The sequence below is a fragment of the Sus scrofa genome, chromosome 1, assembly GCF_000003025.6.
Source record: "Sus scrofa isolate TJ Tabasco breed Duroc chromosome 1, Sscrofa11.1, whole genome shotgun sequence".
NCBI lineage: Eukaryota > Metazoa > Chordata > Mammalia > Artiodactyla > Suidae > Sus > Sus scrofa.
The window spans coordinates 209,615,431-209,639,209 of record NC_010443.5 but is presented as its reverse complement, the minus strand read 5'-3'; the positions used below and the strand labels follow the sequence as shown (position 1 = coordinate 209,639,209).

The 23,779-nt window shown below is 36.9% G+C and overlaps 1 protein-coding gene and 1 long non-coding RNA gene across 3 annotated transcripts in view; one reads left to right on the top strand and one right to left on the bottom strand.

Moving 5' to 3' along the window:
- The window catches only part of LURAP1L (leucine rich adaptor protein 1 like), a 47,213-nt gene extending 29,715 nt beyond the window's left edge, over positions 1–17,498 (top strand). Inside the window, exon 2 of the mRNA XM_005660102.3 lies at positions 16,766–17,498. Within this exon, the coding sequence (XP_005660159.2) occupies positions 16,766–17,140 (375 nt within the window). The 3' untranslated portion in view covers positions 17,141–17,498. The remainder of the gene's footprint in view (positions 1–16,765) is intronic.
- LOC102165237 overlaps positions 1–23,779 on the bottom strand; it is a 179,155-nt gene that overhangs the window by 34,730 nt on the left and 120,646 nt on the right. The window lies entirely within an intron of this gene.

The window sequence follows — 23,779 nt, the reverse complement described above, 5'->3', positions numbered from 1 at the left end:
TTTCAATTAGGTTATCCAATTTGTTGGTGTATAATTGTTCTTGGTAGTCTCATAATCATTTTTATTTCTGTGGCAACAGTTTTAATGTCTTTGTTTCTGATTTTTTATTATTTAAGTCTTCTCTCTTTTTTCCTTAGTCTAGATTAGGGTTTGTCAATTTTGTTAACTTTTAAAAAATCAACTCTTAGTTTCATTGACTTATTTTTTAAATTATTTTTCTATTCTCTATTCTGTTTTTGTTCAAATTTTTAAACATTTCTTTGTTTCTGCTAATTGTGAGTTTAGTTTGTTCTTTTTATAGTTCTTTGAAGTGTAAAGTTAGGCTGTTGACTTGTGGGGTTTTTTGTTTGTTTGTTTGTTTTTTCCTAATGTGGGGATTTAGTACTATAAACTTTAGGACTTAACTAAGTTTTATTGAACACCATTAGACCAGGCTCTATGCTATGTGTATACATTATTTAATGTATTCTTTCAACCATACTAATACAGTAATCTAGTAGGTAATAAGTACCATCTTATGGATTAAAATATTGGTGCAGAGAATATATTAAGTAATATGTCTCAGTGACCAATATCCAAGAGGTAAATAGTGGAATAATTGCATTTTATCCCTGATCTTTCAAAATATAAACTCAAGTTCTTTCTAGGCTATCAGTCATTTGCCTGAGATACCATTTTCCTACACTGTTTGAGTTTGTAAATTCATAAGGATATAGCAAAGAAATGCCCAAACATACTGAGTCAAAAAGGAAAAAAAATAAAAAAATAAAGCAAACAAAAATCTATTGTTCTTTAGTTTATTTAGAAAAAACACTTAAAAGTCCGTAAAGTGGCATAACCAATTTACGAGCATAAATCTGTCAACACCATTTGAATGTCTAATATCTTTGTAATTTTCACAATGAAAAAGAAATAGTAGTCTACTATTGGATGGTAGTCTCTTTTGACAAGCTCCAACAAAACTGATACCTCAATTTTGACAAGGCCTAAAGTTAAGGTATAAAAGCAACTGAAAATACTTAGGGCTTTTACATAATGATAAGGCTTAATTTGGTATCCCTGGGTATGAAGATATTTTCCCAGTGAGTTGCATAAGCTAAGAATGTGATCTCCTAATTATGATGATCATATTGCAATTTCACGTAGCACCTTTTATCCAAGAACATCTAACCACTTCACAAGCTACACCAAACTGAGTCTAGCTGCATTTCTCTGAAGTTGCATTAGAGTATTATTTTGAAAATGATTAAGTGTATTAAAGATGGCTAAACCTGTCAAGAAACTTGCTCACAGTGAAATTAATCAGGAGTCACTGTATATCTTAGAATCTGTATCTTTGTCCCATAGAAGAGAACACTAGGCCATTTTTTTTAAAGGGAAACATGAGATTTTCAAATCATTTTAAGAATCTTTTACTATATTAACTTCATTAAATTACTATAAGGATACAATTTAAATAGGAAATCTTGCTTTAAGAACATTTTCAAATGCACTTATTTAAAATATAAAGTGTGTTTAGCAATTAGGAATAATGTTAGTGCATTTGAAAGGCATGTAACACAGTTTCCTTTGTGTTCATAAAAACAAACAAACAAACAGACAAAAAAACAGTATAAACATGGACTTTAGAGACTCTTAAGTGTGTTCCTAAATAGGAAGACTAGTAAAAACTCAAGAGGAAGAACGTATTTGTCATGAGAATTTTAACAACAATACACTGGCTTTATGAGGAGGAAATGGGAGACCAGAGTAATAAGCACTTGGAGTCAAGACCTCTGGGCCTTTCTTTGTCATATGCTTGAAAAGCACTTCACCCTCATCTTTGCTTCTGATTAAAAGATGGACAAGAGCCTTGCTTCACATGTCCAGACTTTTAAAAAAATTATCAGCCCAATCCTAGGAGTGGATCTATCACTTTGGACTCAGGAACAAGAAATAGTAGGTTACTTAGTGTTTGGCAAAATCAGTCTTAGAAAAATTAGCATCCATTCCAGAGAAAGATGCACATGATAAAGTTGGACTTGTGTCCATCTAAACTGTAGTCCTTAGCTAACTTCTCTACAGAGTCAAATTATGTTCTCTTTAATACCCTTTTTTTTAATGGGAATTAGTAACATTTTGTTCACACTAAAGAGATGTTAATGAAACCCCCTTATGTTCCTAGAGAGTTGAGGGCAGCTCCTAGTCAGTAACCCTCAGCACAGCAATACCGTATTACACTGACGAAGAGCTTCAGTTTAAGACAGTGTGGTAAAATGTTCTATGGAATGGATGTCACAGTGTTTCCTATCCTTGTTCAACACTCTAGACTCTCCATGGTTCGCCTTCAAATTATATTCCTGCTTTCACCTCCAACCACATTTTTGGTCTTCAGCCCCTCTGAATGGCTTGACACTTGATGAGCAGAAAGTGAACTTTTACATCTCTTGGCATTTGTCTGTATTCCTTACTCCAGGCTCTAATCACTTCTTTCTTCACGTAGGCCACCCACACTCATCTCTGTCTATCCAAATCCATCTTGTTCTTCATTATTCAACTGACACAGGTCTTTTTTCTTTTTTTTTAAAGAAAATTAATCCATATACTTTTTCTCTGCTGCATTGCCACACATATACATGGCTCTGTTTTTCTCCTCCCTCGTCCATTTCTTCATTCAACATACCTGTGTTGATTTCCTAGTCAGAAACTAGTGGGTAGGATATACCTGCTTATCACTTTTTTGTCACTTGTCTTTGTATTGGATTGTTACTATTACATCTATTTCTCCCATGTCTTGAAAAATTCTCCATCTTGAAAGATCTCCTTGTTCATGTGTAAACTCTTTCTACCAATGCAGTCATCACTCAGAATCAAACTCTGAGTTTACCCTATCAGTTTTCTATTGGACACGTGGAGGAACCTTCACTTTGCAAACTGTATACTGATCATATACTATTAATGTGCTATATTGGATAATCAAGACATTTTAGGGCCAGAAGGAATTTTAAAGATGATCTCAGTATTCTCTCTAACAGAAACGGAGGCATGGGGAGATTAGGTGACTTGTTACAAGTTACAGCTAAAGTTACTAATGGAACCAAGACTAGAATTACTGTTTTAAGTTTCCTCGCCATCAGTGGCCAATTGAGTCACAGAGCATCATTGGTTTAAATAAATAACAAATCAGTCATCATCTCTGTATTAAATTCTTTGAATGCTCTTTCTTCCAGAAATGGATCAATATAGACATAAAAGTGACAAATTACATAAAATTTAAAGGAGAGCAAACTCACATATCCAGGTGAAATTACCTAATTTGGGCAAAATTCTAGGAGAATATAAGTTGGAAAAATGAATATAGTATTTGAAACAATGTTACTTAAGGGACTGATTTCAGTTATGTAAATCAAACACAATATTTTTTCAAAATGGTATCATTCCAAGGGGAAGTTTGAACACTTTAATTTCTCATAGACTAAAGATAGAAGCATTGATAAATAATCGAAAGATTATTGATTTAGTTATTGATAATGTTCAATGTTAGAGGTATCACTGAGCTATTTGTGGAAAAGGTAAAGGTAAATGTAACATGAGCACTGGATAATCGCAAGACTATATATATGCTGAATCACACATAGTAGAATTCATTCTCTACTCCTTGAATTCACCTTGGTGCACACTGAAAAGACAAAGATTTATCTATTCTTTGAAGTATTCAATTCAGGGTATAAATTTTTTTTTTACAAAATAAGGGTAATTTGTTTTGTTTTGTTTTATTTTGTTTTGTTTGTGATGGCTGTACTTGCAGCATATGGAAGTTCCCAGCCAAGAATTAAATCAAGGTCCAGCTGTGGCAATGCCAGATCCTTTAAACCACCACATGGGGCCAGGATCCCAACCCAGCCTCCACAGCAAACCAAGCAACTGCTGTCAGATTCTTAACTCGCTGCACCAAGGAACTCCTACAATAAGGGTAACTTTTTATCAAATAAATAGGAAATTCAAGTGATTAAACAAAAGTAAAAAGGAGTTAAAGACTTAGGGATGCATATTTAACAGAAATTTTTGTCACAGCAAAGTCACACTTCTAAATTCCTTCACATCATCTGCATTTTCTATGTACTTGACCTGGGCCCATCTGCATTTGTGTCAGTTCTAACAAAACTCATATCTGTGGTGCTGTTATTTGATTCTATCAAAAGTACATTTTTCCAAAATAAAAATAAAAAATATGATTCGTACAAATGGAAAGCAAATGTATGCTAAAGGTGGATTTCACCCCTTAATGAGGTGAACCATCAGGAGTGGATAAAGGAAGAAATAGAGGAGCAGAGCTCCAAAAAGTTCACTAGGAAAGATACATTTAGTTAAAGAAGTGTCTTGGTGTTTTTGTTTTTGGTTTTTGAGTTTTTTGTTTGTTTGTTTGTTTGTTTGTTTAATACCTGTAAGACTAGGACCCTGGCAAACCACTGCCTAAATTCGGCTCACCTGTTTTGGTAATTACTTTTATGGGAACACAGCCATGTCTATTCATTTGCTGGGGCTCCAATCTAGTAAATGGGGGCCTTTGCAGAGACCCCAAAGAATAGTGTCGGTATAAAGGATGTCAAAATTTTTCTTCCTTAATTTAGGGTCTTATCTTGGGAAGGCAAAATTAAAATGGCTCAAGTATTAACAGAATAGATTTAGTTATTTAAAACACTATCATAAGGTCCTGGAAATAAGGAATGCTCACTGTTTGGAATAAGAATACAACGCAATTTAAAGTAATTTTTTTTTTTTTAAATCAAGGACATGCCAAAGTCAGCAAAAAGAATGGAAAATTGTTCAGGTTAGATAAGGAATCTCTGTTATCTGGCAGATTACACAAAAGAATAACCTTTTACAATCTCTTGTTAAAGGCAAATTAAATTCTTTTACACCAATTTTTCATTCCAACAGAAAAAAAAAATTGTTCTAGCTTTGCTTTAATAATAGTAATATATTCACAGCTGCCTTTAAAAATTTATCTCCAAGGAAATCCACCACATTGAGCAAATTTTACCAACATTTTTACACATTTTATTGCCTTTTTCCCCCAGAATTATTCTTCATAGGTATGATAATTAAAGGCAAATTTTGGGTGTTTGTTTACTCAGTTTATTTTTAATCAATTCAAGTTCTGTCTTTTACTATCAATTTTCACATTCTGGAACAAACCATTTTAACTGAGAATAAAAATCCTCTCTTATAGGTAAAAACATATTTTAGTTCTTTGCCACAGTTATTTCTAGTGTAGTCTCAACAAGCCATAAAAGCCATAATTTTTAATCAAACTTACTAATCTTTCAGAGAAAAACTGGAGTGGAATCACTGTCTGTCATATATAAGCATTTCTGGACACCAGCAAAATGTATACAATTACAAGATCTCCACAGCCAAAACCGTATCTTTAAAACTTTTGTCAATGGAAAAACATGTCCATTAAAATAACCCAAATATATACCCACTCTATTACTTTTAAAACAAAAAGTCAAGGTATACATAACAATTGGTACCCCAGGTTTCAATATTCTGTTTTCCTTAGAAATTATCAGATATCCATAGATTTTTATTTATAAACGTGATTTAAAGTTCTAAAATAAATGTCTTACAAATTATGTTTAAGCTGACATAGTACAGAACATAATTACAGCTGAGTCAAAAAGATTAAGAATTTTAACTTAGTGTAGTTGAATATAATTGTACATTTTCTTTTTCTTTTTGGTTTTTTGTCTTTTTAGGGCCGCACCTATGGAATATGGAAGTTCCCAGGCTAGGACCTGAATCAGAGCTACAGCTTCTGACCTACACCACCGTTCATGGCAACCCCGGATCCTTAACACACTGAGCAAGGCCAGAGATGGATCCTGCGTCTTAATGGATACTAGTCATGTTCATTTTAGTTACACCACAACAGGAACTCCCTGTATATTTTCTTAATCTCAACGTATAGAAGAAAGATAAGCTTATCTCAATATTAAACCAGTATAGGAAATTTAGGAAGTTAGTTTGTTTTTATTTTTGTTTTTTCTTCAAGGGCCACACCTACGGCATATGGAAGTTCCTGGGCTAGGGGTCGAATTGGAGCTGTAGCTTCCAGCCTGTGCCACAGCCACAGCAAAGATAAGTCCAAGCTGCATCTGTGACCTACACTGCAGCTTGTGGCAACACCGGATCTTTAACACACCGAGTGAGGCCAGGAATCAAACCCATTTCCTCATGGATACTAGTCAGGTTCATAACCTGCTAAGCCACAACAGGAACTCCTAACAAGTCAGTATTAACTGGTCTCTTCATTAGAGAATAAACCACAATCTTTTTTAAATCTAATTTTATTATAGTTGACTTAATAAATCCCAATCTTAAAAAATTGAATTATATATAGAGTCTCCATACTGAAAAAAGCAAGGAAAATACATCTAGTTACTTAGAACCTAAAATTACCAACCAAATCATGTCTAAAGATTCACTTTGATGCTTCTAAGATAATTCTGTGAGGAATTTCCTTTTCCTTAAAAACATCAGTACATTCAGTATATGAGAGTTCGTTTTTCTTTATTTTCTTGTAATTCTGGGAATGTTAAAATTTTGCAAGTATTTATTAGGAAAATTATTTTTCCTAAGAGATTTCATAATTTATTAGTACACTCTAGAAGCAGGGAAATAATTTCATTTTCTTATCAATGCGCAGTAAAAAGTTTTTCTCAAATACACAGCTGCCAATATGACTTGAAATTTGAGTTCTGCCACCTTAGGTACAGGGCACTAGAAAATGAAGAACACACATTCTCAGAGCTGTTCTCCTAATCAGTAGAAATAGTATTTTCTACTTGGATTTGAGTACACCAATAGAGAAACAATAGACCAACTAAGCATATTCTGTCTCATCCCTCACGCAACGGGAAATAGATTCCCATCATCCTAACAGAGACCCCAAGTGAACACTTCATGAAACCAGATTACCAATCACTGCCGTTCCAAATGGGGAGTAATTTTAGATTATGTGACCTTGGCTGGCCTCTTAGTTCAGTACATGGGTCGCTGGAATTGGCTAATACACATTTTTTTAAAACAGAAGAGTTTAGTACCCAGTTGTGGTACTGAACTGTGTTAAACAATGAGTTAATTAAAACATATAACTTACTAGCCAAGAAGCCCAAACAATAACAAAGCAAACAAACCAGAATAAAAAGCACCAAGTCAGAAGAAAACTGAGTCAGAAAAGGTAACATTCTAGTGCTGTTTGTGATTCACTCCAGAAGCCACTTCTCCAGCAACTGTGTTGAACTAGTTCCAACAGGTTAGCACAAAGGGCATTTTGAGGTCAGCCTCCAACTCTATGCAAGTATAATTTGCAAGAAGTTGGAAACATGGCTCTCACACAAACGTAAAGGGAGCCCATGCAGAAGACTCATTTACTCATTTAACGAGAGAAGAAGCAAGATGGTTTTGATGGCCCAAAAGAGAATTAGAGGAATAGTCTATATATCTTTTGGAGAAAGACATATGAAATAATTCTGTTAAGTTAGAGACAGAACTGTTCCTTGTCAAGCAGAACAATAAAACTATAACTTGAAATTTTTTTAAACTGAGGTGAAATCATTTTCATGTCTTCCAAACACAAATCTACAAGTCAACTTATAACTTCATGTGTGCATTAATTGCTGAATAATTCTGAATTATAAGTGATCTGTTTATAGTGCTGGCCTCTTACTATTTGATTCTGCTTGGTTCTGGTTCTGTTTACCAAGATAGAGAAATGAACAGCATATTTTATAAATATACCCATAAAAAATATAGACATGCAAATACTTAGGTGCATTTTTGGTATCTTGATTATTCCCTTTTTAAAGTACATTTTTTTTTTTTTTTTTTGTCTTTTTGCCATTTCTTGGGCCGCTCTCGCGGCATATGGAGGTTCCCAGGCTAGGGGTAGAATCGGAGCTGTAGCCACCGGCCTACGCCAGAGCCACAGCAACGCAGGATCCGAGCCGCGTCTGCGACCTACACCACAGCTCACGGCAACGCCGGATCTTTAACCCACTGAGCAAGGGCAGGGATCGAACCCGCAACCTCATGGTTCCTAGTCGGATTCGTTAACCACTGCGCCACCACGGGAACTCCTAAAGTACATTTTATATCTCAATGATGCTTAAAGAATAATCTATATTCAATATTTAAAATCTTTCTATAAAAAACACTAATAACTTTGGTATAAATATTTTACAGCTCTCTCAAATTCTACTTAGGGGAAAAGATAAAATTACATTAAGCTTTAATCCTCTTTAAAAAATATCCTAAGGGGAAATACGAAAGTCTCTAATCTACTTATACCAAATGCAGTAGATTAGGCAAGGCCTCTATTCTGTACCTTCAGTAATATAATGGAGCTCTTTGTTAAATTTTCAGTTTTATGTACTAGTTTTTAATCACGAAGTATGTATGCAAACCTACAAATTAATAATTTATATAAAAACAAAGATAATAAATACTCAAATCATCACTTTTGTAATTATTTTACTACATTTTACTTTTTTTTATGGCCACACCCATGGCATATGGAATGTTCCAGGCCAGGGATTGAATCTAAGCCACAGCGGTATCAATGCCGGTTCCTTAAACCTACTGTACTGGGCCTTGGATAGAACATGGCCCCCACCACAGCTAACTGAGCTGCTGCAGGTAAATACTTAACCCACTGCAGTTAGATTCTTAACCCATAGCGGGGACTCCTATATTTTACTATTAATTATTTTCTTGAGTTTATTTAAATCATTTATTGTATCTATACGTTTTCACACTACATAATGCTGTGTGCCTAAGCATCTTTTACCAACCTTATGTTTAGTGACATCCTGTTGGTAGCTTGAGATTCGTCATGGTAGGAGTATTTACAGCACAGAAATTGGAGAATGCTATAAATCAGAACTTTATTTTGTTGAATTTTCTTAAGATAGTGACAGGGAAAATGTATAATAGTACAGAGTAAACTTAAAAGTGTGCCGTGTCCTTAGCTATTACATTATCAATAGCACTAAAATATCAGGAAATATTTTCACACAGTCAAAAACTGTTATCCAACTCAGCAGAATTGCTCCCATCATTGACAAACCAGTCAAGTTCAGACATATCTCTTGCAGAGGCTGAAACAGGCTTCAGTTTAATGAATATAATTTGTACTACTGAAAAGGAGTTTAACCATAGATCACATATCAGATATAAGGACAAAACGTTATTGAGAAAATAGTGTCTTGGGATCAATTCTATTTGTTAAATTATGGTTGAACAGAAACCACAGCTGCTGTGCATACAAGAATTCAGCAGAAATAAACAAAAGCAATCTGAGAATCAATTAGTTACAGAATATGGAATTGACCATAAAAGGTGCTGTATATTTTAATATTATTTGTAAAGTGTGTACTACACATCTTTTGTATCAGCACTGTTTCTATTACGTGTGTTTGTGTGTGTGTGCGTGCACACGCATGTGCACATAGTTTTCTCAGGGAGCCAACTATTCAACATTTACCAGCACATCACCACACCTTCTCCTTCCCTGCCTGTGGAAGCCGCACCACCGTATATCACAGAAGGGCACATTACCATATCCTCATTGACCATGTAAACTCCTATTTTAAGTTCTACATTAGAAAAATGCACATGCAGAAGGAACATTTATTATAAATTAGTGGAAACACTTCCTGCCTGGCCTCTGTTGTGTGTGTGGGAGCTTCTCTGCTCCACATGTGGGGATCCCATATTTTTGTTACATCATCCCAAATGAATTTCAGCTCGGGTGATCTACAGTCTCTTACATTAACCAGAATTGCACTTTGCACATACATATTGAAAGATCCCATGAAAACAGTTTTCACCGTGGGAGGATATGGAAGAAGAATGGCCATCACAGACTTCTAGCTGTCAGTTGGACCTAAAATCTAGTGGAATGAGGCTGAAAAGCTCTTGGTCTTACTCTGGTAATCAGAAGACTTACCAGCAGACCCTGCGCAGGTCTTATGTTCAAGGAATTTATGTTCAAGATTCAGGAGAGTGACATGTGCCCTTTTCAGATAAACCAGATGCAGCTTCTTATTTTATCAAAACAAGCTTAATTGGTCAGCAGTGCTGATGATAGTGTTTTTATGTGCATAATTTAGTCTTTGGGGAAATTACTCTTCTATGAGGTTTTAGGAAGAGAGTGGATTGTTTTCGTTATTGTTCAGTTCCACAGAAAAATAACACCAATGGAGGAAGATAAAGCTGACTGATATAAAAATGGAATCCTCTGTTGTCCAATTCAAAGCAGATTTAGTTGTCAATTTTGAACTAAGCAAGCAGAGGAAAGCTTTGGCAGAATAGCACTGACTTCTAAATGCTGCAGGCTCTTCTCCTGAAGCATCCTAAACCAAAAGCATATTGTACACTGTCTTTCCAGACTACAGGAAGACAATGATATCCTTACAGTCTCTCAAACAGATTAGAGGAAAGCTTTATAAGTACAGCTATTAATAAAAATGATGGAAACTTTAAGGATGGGTCGGTAGAAAATCTTCTGCATTCATCGAATTGAAGATGTGGTAAATTTGAAGAGGGAGCAAATTTGGATACAGGGAGGTTATACAAAGGGAAGCTGCAGATAAACTGGGATAAACTACTAGAAAAATATTCTAAGCACTTTTATGATAACTCTTTAATTTAGTACATAAAGATACATTTGAAATTTTTTGTATATTTAGAAATAAATATGGCTAGAAAAGAAGCCTTCCACCAATTGCAAATCTGAAAAGATACTGATCATTTTCTTCTACTTAGAACTAGGGTTTGAGCATCACATTAAAAGGGAGATCTAATCTAGTTTATTTCTTCTATGTACATGATTATAGGCTTGCTTGCAAAGTAGACTTTCTTCTACTTTATCTAAGAGCTTGTTAACATTTGGGACTTGGGCCATGAAACTATGGATTTTACAGTAGGAATGATTAAGTGGAGGATGACTTGCTTTTATCTAATTAGTCAATTTCCATAAATAAAAGGATAAAAATGGTGAGGGTGAGCTTTGTGAGAGAGATGAGCACATGGTGCTATGCTAGCCAGCAAGAGGACAAGATTGAGTGACCAATGTTCCTTTTTGGCAGATGCATTCAGAAACTCATGTGCGCATTTCAGTAAATATATAGACATAGTAAAGATGATATGTATGTTTATCTTGGAGTAGAACACACACATGATTTTTACTGAAACCCAAATGGCAAAAGTTAAATTATTATTACCACATAATTTCTGATAAGGTGATTAAAATTCACATAGAGATCAAACTTTTGGCTTCAGCCCTTAGTTTTTACTGGATAAATAATTTGCTGGAGATGGAGCAGTAAATTGATTGTTCTGTCTCCTGGAGAGCTTGCATAATGCTCTTATAGCAGAAACAATTTAGTATTCAAATGGCCACAGGAATGACAAAGACTCAAGGACTATGTTAGAATGAGGGAAATCCTGAGACAATCTGATCTACAACATCTTTTTATCAAGTAATATTTTTAAATTTTTTAGAAATTTATTTTTTTTGGTCACACTTGTGGCTTACAGAAATTCCCAGGCCAAGGATGGAACCCATGCCTCAGCCGTCAGATCCTTAACCCACTAGGCCACAAGGGAATTCCCTCAAATAATATTTTAAATGAAGTCTGAATACAATAAGCAGACAAAAGTGATAGGTGGATTCCTCAGTTGAAGTAAATCTTCATTATTGGGCAGAAATTAGTCTTCGTTCACAGCCTGTTTTATTACAGCCACTGGGGCCTGTGGCGCACTGGAGCTCATAATAAACCACCATGATTTTTCTATATATATATGGAAGTTGTATTTGCCCAAATCACATATCACTGACCCAGATCACAACCCAAGGGAGGGGCATTCTTGACAGATGGTTGTTCAAAGGTCACACAAGGAGATGCTGGCAGGGGCAGGCCAGAACACTATCCCAAGCTCCTTACCCACCACCACCAAAGAAGTCAACTTTTTGGCAAGTCCCCATTTAACAGAAAATGTGATCACTTTCTGCCTTGGGTTTCATTGAGCTGGTTCATGACCTTTTGTATTCTTACAGTGTTAAAATCATAGTCTGGACAAAACAGATCTGAAAAAGTTTATTATTAAGAACATTTGCTCTTTCAAGACCCCTCATTTCAAGTTCTACCCTAGGCCCAGTTCATTGCTTGTTTAAATATGACCTGAAATTTCAGCCTTCGTTCAGTCTAGAGTACAGAGACCTGTTTAGGCTACAACCCTGAAGCATGAGAAACTTATAAAGTATGAAGGTGGAATGCAACGCAATGATTATAAGAGCCAGAGTAGAAAAGAGGGAAGAGGAAAAGAGCAAAGCCATTCCCATCTCTTGGGATCCATTGATGCAAGGCTTTAAACTTTTTTTTTGGTAGTGTCCTATTTGTTTGTTCCCCTTGTTTAACTCATTTCACCAAGTGTTTACAGAACAACTGTCCTGGGTTAGTACCAGCTATCACCATGGAACAAACAGAAGAATGTTTGGAGTGTGATTCACCCCATGAAGTCCACTTCCTTTTGTGAGATCCTATCTTGTGATCTGTACATTTAAGCTGGGAAGAACCTTGCCCCAGTTACTCAGTGTTTGGATTCTGTGAATGAATGGGATGGGATTTCATGCTGGGAATGCTTCAGTCTTTCAAGAGTTCTTTCCTCAACCTTGTTCTTTCCCTAAAGTCACATATCATTGACCCAGAGGACAACCCAAGGGAGGGACATTCCTGATAGATGGTTGACCTGAAGCATCAAGCAGCCATGAGACAAACAATGATTGTGTACCTACTATGTGTCAAGAATTCATGTAGGTCTTGAGCACAGTGTGGAGGACAGGACAGACCAAGTGCCCCATACCCTACGATGCTTACATGCTTATGCAGTAGACAGAAAATAATAAATAAATAAATCATAAGCAGATTGCTTTTCACTAGTCGTATATATTATGAAAGGAAGAGAAAAACTTAGAAATATAGTGTCAAACTAAGCATGGAGTTGGATACCCTGACTGATCAGGAAGGGGCTCTCCAGGGAGGAGGTCTCTTAAACTCAGACCATGAGGAGTGCCTCCCAACTCCCAATATCCTCAAAGCAACATTATAGGACCTTATAAGACATCAAGGGAGAAAAACACACAGTTTACTGCCCAAGGATCAGGGCTACTTTATTCTGAATAGCTGGCCAGACTTCAAAAGGACTGACAGGCATAACAGCAAGGAAAGGCTACAGGAGACAGATGCCACATGGTGATTTAGTCCTGTGGTGGACTCTTCATACTTTGAAGGTTCATCAGCAGTAGCACAACCACATCTTAGTTCCACGAGAAAGCAGTGTCAAGTGGCCTGGAGCACCAGGTGATGGACAGGCAGCCGTGTGAACCAGAGGTCCCAGGGCTCCCACAGTGGGAAGTGTTTACTCTCCCTCACAACCCCTCCAGGAGACACAGAGTAGACAAGGTCAAGTCTATAATCATGATCACCCAGATGGACACATTCTAACTGAAGTGCTTTCGTCATATTTTCCCCCAACAGTGGTTCAATGGCCTGTGAATGTTTGCTTTCAGAAGCAAAGAATTTTTTTATTTAAATAAATCATTTCATGGTCAAAGGAAGCCTTTGTTACTTCAGAGTCTACTCCCGTCTCATTCATATTGCTCAATAAAACTGAATTTTTTTTTAATGTGATACAGCCTCTGTGTAGCTCAGACAAAAAATGCTGAGAGAAACTATCCTAAGTATGTTTTAACCCCCAAGTGATATAGATGCTGGGAATACGTATTATTTTTGTCTTAAGAGCTGAAAGTTTACAGATCCTGTTAATAGTCCTATTATAGTTCTAAAATTATGACAATTTCTGAAAAAAAAATCGATCAGTGCTTAAGACAAACTTTTAGAGAAGGAAGAAATGTAAAACATGGTTTCTTTCCTTAGGAATTGAAGCTTAGTTGAAGAAACAGCTACAGGACAATAATAGGTAGCTGTATAAGAGTGCAAAATTTGGCTGTACGGTGAGATACAAATTAAAAGGACTGTAGAGGTTAAGCAGGCTAGCAGAAGAGGCTAGAATTAGCAAGCAGTGTAGATGGAAGAGGTAGGACTTCAAGAATGGGGGAGGCAGATTTGGAGAGGAAGAGAGTCAGGTATTTCAAGTGAGGGGCATAATGGGGAACACACCCAGAGTTGGGCATGCGCCAGAACATTTCATGGGAGGGGATGTGAACAGAGGCAGCTGTGGTTCATGTGGGAAACTGTTGGGAAATGATGACATGCATATTATGGGCACAGCAAGTTTTATTGGCTGCACATGCCTAACTGAAAAATTTAGAAAGACTTTGGCTCCTATTGATTTTCTAGGCTCCTCAGTGCACGTAAGCAAATCGTTGGTGATTTGTAAATATTTGTTGTATCACTTGTAACTTGAACAGTATCTTGATGGCTAATGGGGTGTGGGGTTGAACTTAAACAAAAGGACTGCCAAAACTTCCTTCTCCCACACAACGTCATTGGAAAGTCTTTGAGATGACACCACAATCAGAAAAGCACTTTAAGACTTAATAATTTCTGGTTGTGAATACCTCAACAAGAAGTAGTTTTACTGTTTACTCCCTATGCATTTTCATTGTATTTCTCAGGGGCAGATAAGGTAGTCACCCAAGTCACTTTATTTAATATTCTAGCAAAATTGAGGGCTTTAAAACTATTCTTCATGATTTTTATATTTATATATACACACAAACACATGCACTTATTTTAACCTGTAATCTTACATCTTTGAAGTCATTGTAGAAATTCCATCTCTCCAGTATTTGTTCATCACATGCACTCAATCCAAAGTTTGCCTCCAGTTATGGATTAACTCCTACACAGGAAATACTTTTACAATATGAATCTATGCCTTTGAAGACAATAGCCTTCTTTCTCCCATGTAGCTTGAGTCACTCATGACAGAGTGCCTTTAATAATTCTAGAAACCCGTAAATCTGAATTAAGTCCTGGGCCTTAAAGAAAAAATTAGCAAGGCTCAGACTCTTGGGTCAAAGACCCCAAGTGAAAAAACTGGAATCCCTTTCAAGACAGAATGAATGTGACTAGGACCTCTGCTGGCCAAATTTGTCCCTGCCTCCCAGTTCAGGCACTGGAATTTTTCTGGGAGACTTACCTCTTAAATTCCAAGGAGAACAAATGCTATCATGAGAGTTCTTGCAGCCGCAGCTTACCTCTCTCCACCTTATCTAGAACTACCACATTCTTGATGTTAGTAGTTGTTCCCTTTGAACTGTAGGACCTCCAAAGATATTCTGCCTTGTGGCTGTGAAGACCGGTTTCTCTGAAGTAACTTATAATTTATCATGAAGTTTCCGTTGTGGCGCAGCAGAAACAAATCCAACTAGGAACCATGAGGTTGCAGGTTTGATCCCTGGCCTTCCTCAATGCATTAAGGATCCAGCATTGCTGTGAGCTGTGGGGTAGGTCACAGATGTGGCTTGGATCTGGCAATGCTGTGGCTGTGGCATAGGCCAGCAGCTACAGCTCCGATTGGACCCGTAGCCTGGGAACCTCCATATGCTGTGGGTATGGCCCTAGAAAGACAAAAAAGACAAAAAAAAAAAAATTATATATCAGAAAGACTACACACCTCAAAGGCACTTAGGGGAGATTCTAAAACCTTCCCAGAATCTCATATCCCAGTTTTGACTGGGGCTGCCCTTGACACATGTGAAGCAAATAATCAGAAAACATCAGTACACTTCATTGTGTGAAGGAGATCCCTTTTTGGATTCAGGGACTGTCAAAACAGTTGAGTTCTTAAAAATAAAAGCACTATATTTTATTTAGCACTATATTTGTCAATATAGTCATAAAAAGTGTAGACTTTTTCTGTACTCTTTGTTTGTTTGTTTGTTTTGTTTTTTGCTTTTTAGGGCTGCACCTGCGGGCATATGGAAGTTCCCAGGATAGGGGTCGAATGGGAGCTACAGCTGCATGGCAGCCTGTGCCAGGGCCATAGCAACACAATATCCGAGCCGCATCTGTGACCTACACCACAGCTCACAGCAATGAGGGATCCTTGACCCCCTGAGAAAGGCCAGGGATTGAACCCGCATTCTCATGGATACTAGTCGGCTTTGTTTCGGCCGAGCCACAACGGGAACTCCTTAAACTCTTTTTGTGTAGATTTCAATTTCTTTATCTGCAAAATGGAGATAAAAATAATAAGACCTATTGTACAGGGTTGAGGGTTAAGCTTTTATAATGATGTATGGTACATTATCACTCAAAAAAGAGGAGCTGCTACAAAGATGATGATAATAATTCCTTAATTTCTACATATTTCTCTTCTCCCCACCTCACAGTATCCACACATATATTCTCAAGCATCATGGATAAACTATTCATCTGGCCAGACAGAAAATTTCTTGACAATCTGACATTCAGTAGGATATTTCTAGGCAGCTTAGTTAAGGCCAAGGAGGCAGTGGGAATTTTATTCTCCCTTTTGGAGCCTGATGGTTCTGGCAGGAATTGAGTTCTTTGAGTCTGACTCCTAGCAGTCAGCAAGTTTTCAGAAAGTCCTGAGCTGTAGTGAATTTGTATTTTATTCCATGAATTGAAAATTACAGACTGCAGAAGACAGAATTCCAATGACTTTGGGGGTCTTTCAAGAATGGAGAATAATTGGCATGTCCCTGCTCTCTCCCTCTCCTCCACAGGTTAACCTCAGAGCCACAGATGTCAGGCTCATGCGCCAGTTGCTCCTTATTAATGAGAGCATTGAGTCCATCAAGTGGATGATTGAAGAGAAGGCCACTATCACCAGCCGAGGCAGCAGTCTCAGTGGCAGCCTGTGCAGCTTACTGGAGAGTCAGAGCACCTCCTTACGTGGCAGCTACAATAGCCTCCATGATGGCAGTGATGGGCTGGATGGCATCTCTGTAGGGAGCTATTTGGACACTTTGGCAGATGATGTTCCAGGCCATCAGACTCCATCAGACTTGGACCAATTCACTGACAGCTCCATTCTAGCAGACTCACAGACAGTGCACAAGCGTCCCAAGTTGGATTCTGAATACTACTGCTTTGGCTGATGACCCAGTTTTTTGCATGGGGTTGTTGTGCAATTAACCTGTATTTGTCCTTCTCTGCTGCTATATTTTTGGTGTGATTTTTTAAAAAATATGACAACCTTCTAAAAAGAAGCTTATTTTGAATGGCTTGATGGTATTTCTGTTGCTCCTATTACTTCTCTGGTTTGATTTGTTTCTCTCTTCCATCTCTATTTTTATTTATTATGATGATTTTTCTCCCTTCTTTCACAGTGGCACAAATAAAGTAGGGGGAAAGAATAAGCAATAATTACATTTTTGCTTTTATTCTCAGAGCAAGGGGTCAGGGATTCTAAGAAAAACTTTGCTAAATTTTACAATAAACCAAAGTCTGATAATAGCTGATTTTGTTGCTTGTATTCTTAAATGGTTCAAAGTTTCATTCTCTAGAAGACACTAAGATTTATTATTTTTGTATGTTAGGTTGAACAAAATGCTTGGGGAAAAAGCTGGGCATTATTTCTAGGCCACAGCTGCCTAGTATAAAATCGATAATAAATATAAAATCAATAATTGTCACATGCTTCTCATGACAATCATTTGGAAGCCCAATTATATGCAATGTGTTCAGGTAAACTTTGTATTCATGGTGTACATCAGTATTTGAGATTAATCTCAAACTGTAGACTAAGTTATGTAATCATGTATATTGAATCTCCCAAATTTCAAATAATAACTGAGTTTAGGTATGAAAATGAATAGAGATTAAGGATTCCTAAATTTGACTGTATTTTTGAGACTTTGTTGATGTTTACTTGCACGCATTTTGCAATTCTGATAGGATATATAAAAACATAGATTCATACAATGGATGGATGGATGGATGGATGGGTAGATAAGTGGGAAGCAGAATCACTATTCATTTATGAAGTCTAATAGATCCTTTCATCCCAGGATGGGTAAACAATCTCTTAGTTTTCTGAAATGACATCTGAAAATATCATTATGTACTGAACATTTAGTTTTGATGTGATATTATTAATCTTCTACATTTCTTTTACCTTGGTGATTCCTAGTAAGTTAATCTAATTGAGATTTCAAACTGTTCTTTGTGATGATACATGTTTCTGCACTAAATGCTTGATAATATGAATCAAAAAGTCTATTTATAACTGAAAAATGTCCATACTCAAGCAATTATTTTTTCAAAATTTCCTTTGTTATTATATTTATTACACGCTTGTAGAAATTTATGGTTTCTAGGTCATATACTCTTTCATTTCCAGTTAAAATATATAGAGTCTATATATTACCCTAGTCCTTATTTTGTAAATTGCTAATATAATCCTCATCAACAACAATCTCATGATGTGGGAATCATTTCCTTTCTCTGTTTGAGGACAATGAAAGACAGAAGGTAGGTGACTGGTTCAAATCTCCAGGAAGTGGCAAAGCCAGGGTTTAAACTTGAGTCTCTCTTATTCCTAACAGAAAAACATGGTACCCATAGAAGTTAAATACTGAAGTGTGGATGAGAAAGGCAACTTCAACCTTCAACAAAAATAAAGTAACCAAACATTTTTCTTCCAAATCATTAGGGCCTACATTTTCAACTACTGACCTATTTGAGCCCTTTTCTGAACGCCCAGGTTCAGAGTGAGTTTTGCGCATATAAGTAAATCAGAGATTAGCCACACACCAGCTCTTTCCCATCTATTTCCCCCTTTCTACTGACTTTCACTTTAAACTTAGTAAAAGCTAGTTGGTTGGCTATTTTTGTTTTAAGCTGGAATTAAACCAAGCAGTTTTTACCACAGCTTTTTTTAACCCAATTAAAATCCAAAAGTATGCATTATTATCAAGTAGATAAACAATCCTTAGAATCAAGATATGAATTTCAAACTGAGGGAATGAAATCAGCAACCTTGTATCTATAACACTGCAAGAGAACATTTCCAACAAGAGGGACGTGAACAGATAGCAAGACTCTAAAATGCATCAAGGGTAAACTCTACTCTCTTCAAAACCCAGCATTTGTCGAATAGAAGCCAGGCATAGTAAGATGATTTCCGTCTTCAGATCACTGTTTTAGATTGTAAATTCAATATGGCTAATTTCTTTCACATCTTTATTTTTCCATTCATCTTTCCCTGCTATCTGTCCATTCCAGGCCCTCTATAAATGTCCCCTCATTGAAAAGGAAGTGGAAAAGCATGAGTATAATGGAGTTCCCATTGTGGTGCAGTGATTAACAAATCCAACTAGGAACCATGAGGTTGTGGGTTCGAACCCTGGCCTCGCTCGGTGGGTTAAGGATCTGGCGTTGCCATGAACTGTGTTGCAAGTCACAGACGTGGCTCAAGTCACACATTGTTGTGGCTCTGGTGTAGGCCGGTGGCTACAGCTCTGATTAGACCCCTAGCCTGGGAACATCCACATGCCATGCCGTAGGTGTGGCCCTAGAAAAGGCAAAAAGACAAAAAAAAAAAAGCATGAGTATAATATGAGAGTAAAGCAAGTAGAATAGTTTTAATTTATACATCTTATTATAAGGGACCTATAATGAACATTGGTAGAACACTTGAGAATTTTTTGCCTCTAGAGTTCAATAGTTTATGTGTTTTATATTCATTTATTTTGCAAAAGATACCAAAAATAGAGTATGATTTAGACATACATAGTGAAATAAAAGCCAAAAATGTCTTGACAGTTGATTTTAACTAAGAGGAGGGGAATATGCAGTTAAACCACACTAATTACTGACATATTCATTGGTCTCAAAAGAATGAATGCATTTTCACTAAAGAATTTCCATAACCAATCTATGACCTGGAACATTTGATATTTGATCTCTGTCAGTACCATGAGGAAATGGGGTAAAAAGTTAAAGTGCCTTAAAACCACTCTGCCTGCACCGAGTAGTGTTCTCTCAGAGGGGGGAAAAATGGAATTTTTCTCAGTTACAGTAACCTCTCCATTTTTAGGACCTGTCTGTCTTATACTTAGAAGAAGATAACAAGATAATTGGGGGGTAAGGAATTTAGACAATTTAAAGCCAGTTTTTGGAGTTGTGCAGATAAAGAAACTCAAAAGATAACTAACTTAGTAAGTCTTAACTTCAAAGAAACTGCAGTATTTATACTGTGTCAGTGCAAAATTGCATAGCATCAAGGTCTAGGTATTTGTGAACCTTGAGAAATCCTACATGATTCTCTGTGGGGTGAATTGTAAAGGTACTGGGAACTCTATGAATAATGTCAATCAGACATTTTTATCCCCAACTCCATAAAATCATGCCAGAAAAAAAAATCATTATTTTGAGTTCTTCATCTTACTGACATCTCAGCAGCAGCTGACACACTTGCTCACTCCTTACCATTTTCTTTTTTTATAATGGCTGCACCCACAGCATATGGAAGTTTCAGGGCCACTGCAGTTAGATTCTTAACCCAAGGCACCACAGCAGGAACTCTATGTTCACACCTTCCTTGAAAGACTGTCTTCATTGGGCTTCCAGGATATGCCTCTCCCCCTGGAATCCCTCATCCCCCACTGCCTGCTTGTTAGAACACTCCACTGCTGGTTTCTCTCTATACTCCAGACTTCCACACACAAAAACGTCTCTTGGCTCAATTCTGGCATGTTTTCTTTTCTAAAATCATTCCCCTGGGTCTTTTATCCTGTTTCACAGCTTTAAATGTCATCTACATGCTGAGATTCCTTAAAGATTACCTTTACCCCCAGTTTCTCCCTGAACGCCGGTTTCCCATGTCTATCTGCTCCCACAGCATCTCTACCTGGTGTCTGACCAACATTTTAATCTAAGCATAACCAAAATGGGAAGTTGGCTCTTGTTCTGTAATCTTCCCCAGTTTGGTAAATGATGACTCCAGTTACCAAACACTCAGCCCAAATCCTTAAAGTCATTCTTAAGTGCTCTCTTTCCTCTCATACCACATCCAACCCGTTATGTAAATCATATGAGCCTTACCTTATAAATACATCCATGACGAGCTTCAGATTTTCACACTACCCCTGCTACCACACTAATCTAAGCCAGGGTCACTCCTGTGGGACTCCTGCAAAAGCCTTGTCCTTCCTCCTTGCTTCCAGCCTTACCTTCCCACAGGTAATATTTAACATAGCAACCAGAAAAATCTTTTAAGAAACAAGTCAGATTTTTGCCAGCCTCTGTTCTAAACCCATAATGTACTTCCATCCCTGGGTATAAGCCAACTATTTATCATAAACTACAGAAGTCCTGTGCAATCTGTCACTTTTCTACCTGTCTGACATCATCTTGTACCATTCTTCCCCTACTCTCTTTGTGAGCCTCATTTGAATCCCTACTATTCTTCAAAAACTTCAAATTCTATGCATGTTCCTACATCAGAATCTTTGCACTTATCATTTCTTCTTTCTGCTATGTTCACCTCCCAAATATTGTCTCGATTCCTCACTTCTTTCTTGTCTCCAACTAAATGGCAAGAGGACTCCTTACATAGCCCTTCTGTAACATCCTGTCCTAGTATGTTTTTCCTTATATCATCATCACCTAATACATATTTTTGCATGTACTCTTTGCTTCCCCACACTAGAATGTAAGTTTTATAAGAACAAGAACTGTGTGGAGTTCCTGTTGTGACTCAGTGGAAACAAATCCAATTAGTATCCATGAGGATGCGGGTTTGATCCCTAGTCTTGCTCAGTGGGTTAAGGATCCAGCATTGCCTTGAGCTGTGGGGTAGGTTGCAGATTTGGCTCAGATCTGGCATTGTTGTGGCTGTGGAGTAGGTCAGCGGCTGTAGCTTTGATTTGACCCCTAGCCTGGGAACTTCCATATGCGACGGGTGTGGCCTTAAAAAGGAAAAAAAAAAAAAAAAGAGTAAGAACTGTGATTTTGTCATCACCATATCTTCAGCTGCTGTAAGATAGTAAGTATCTTCCTTATAGTAGATACAAAAACTTTTTTTTTAAATTAAAGCAGTTATTAGTTCACTGAATACCTTCGATACCAGGCAATGACTGCTAGGAACTCATTAGCATGCTATGTTTTTCTAGTAGGAAAAAATGCCCAACCTCTCAATCCCCAAAAATGTCATGTCCTAATCCCTAGAAACTGTGAATGCCTTACATGGCAAAGATGACTTTGCAGATGTTACTAAGTTAAGGATCTTGTGATGGGAAGATGTCCCCCCAAATTCCATAGGGAGGAGATAGGCTGATAAAACCTTTCGGATCTTCATACATGCTCCCCTTGATGCAAACAGGAGGATGGCTCCAAGTGTAGAGCCTCAGCCTCAGATGGAAGAGTCCTAAGCCCAGAGGACTTTTAACAAGGGATGGATTATACCCAGAGCCATACCCATACCCAATTTAGATGACTTAGCTAAAGAAGTGGAAAACTTTTGAGTTGATAAGATGCTGGGTTGAATTGAGACATTTGGGAATGTTGAGATGGAGTGAATGTAATTTGCACAGGAGATGGACATACATTGTGGGGGAAGTAAGAGAGCAAATTTTGTTAAGCAGTGTAATGACCCCCCAAAGATGTCTACCTCCTAATCTTCAAAACTTGAGAATATGTTACCTAAAGTTACCTTACTACTATAATGCCTCTTACCTAAGTCCTCCTCTGGTCTAGTTCTATCAGATTTACTACCAAAGAAGAAAGTAGATACCTCAATGAGAAAGAGTCCTGGGCTGAATTATGAGAGGATACAATAGGATTTTGACAGCTGCTCAGTTTTCACAGATCGTGTTTTAAGACACTTCATGAGGGAGCAAATTCTCATTCCTTCTACTTCATGAATAAACATGATAAATGCTATCAATATGCCTGGGCTCAAGACAGATAAAGTGACAGCAATGGTAACCTCCACTCTGGGAAGAAGCTTTGAAAGTCACATTCTCCTATGACGCACTTAAGACACTTGGGACAATGACTTAAACCATATTACATGAACCAGTCAGCTGTGTTCTCTGTAATCTCCTCCTTAGCACATAGGTGATGTGGAAGATCAGACATCTTTTAAACCTAGGTATTTCACTTGAAAAAATAATTTTCATGCTTGTTTCCTCAGTGATTCTTAGGAGTTAATGCAGAGTTATCCTTTATCTTGAAGTGCTTACCATTTGATGACCACTTATTTAAAGAGCTGTTGAGCTTCAAATATATCTTCTGTATTGTCAAAATGGATATTACAACAGTACTTATAATTATTAGTTTCAATAACATCCATTTGTAGGCAATAACATTGTCTCCATTTCTCCATAATTTAAATATCATCTGAACAACAGCCAAAAAATTAAAAATTTCCTAAGACGTCTTTAGAATTTAGAATTTTTGAAAATGTTTTAGAATTCCTCCTCCTCCAATCTAAGGAGAAATGAAGACAATTATAATATACTATAAAAGTTGCTGAATAAAAAATCATGGTCTAAATATGGGAAGTAGTATTGTTGAATTAATGCAAAATCTGTAAAATATATTCTTGGGAAATATCAAAAGTACATCTTAGGGAAGTTTGTTTTATTCATTATGTCATTGTTATCCCCACATAAATCTTTCCACCATTAGATTGTGATATATCCTGAGTCATTTTCCAGAGAACTATTTAAGATAATGCTAATAAATTTGTGATTTAGGGTTTGTCAATAGATTCCTAGCTAACATAGCAC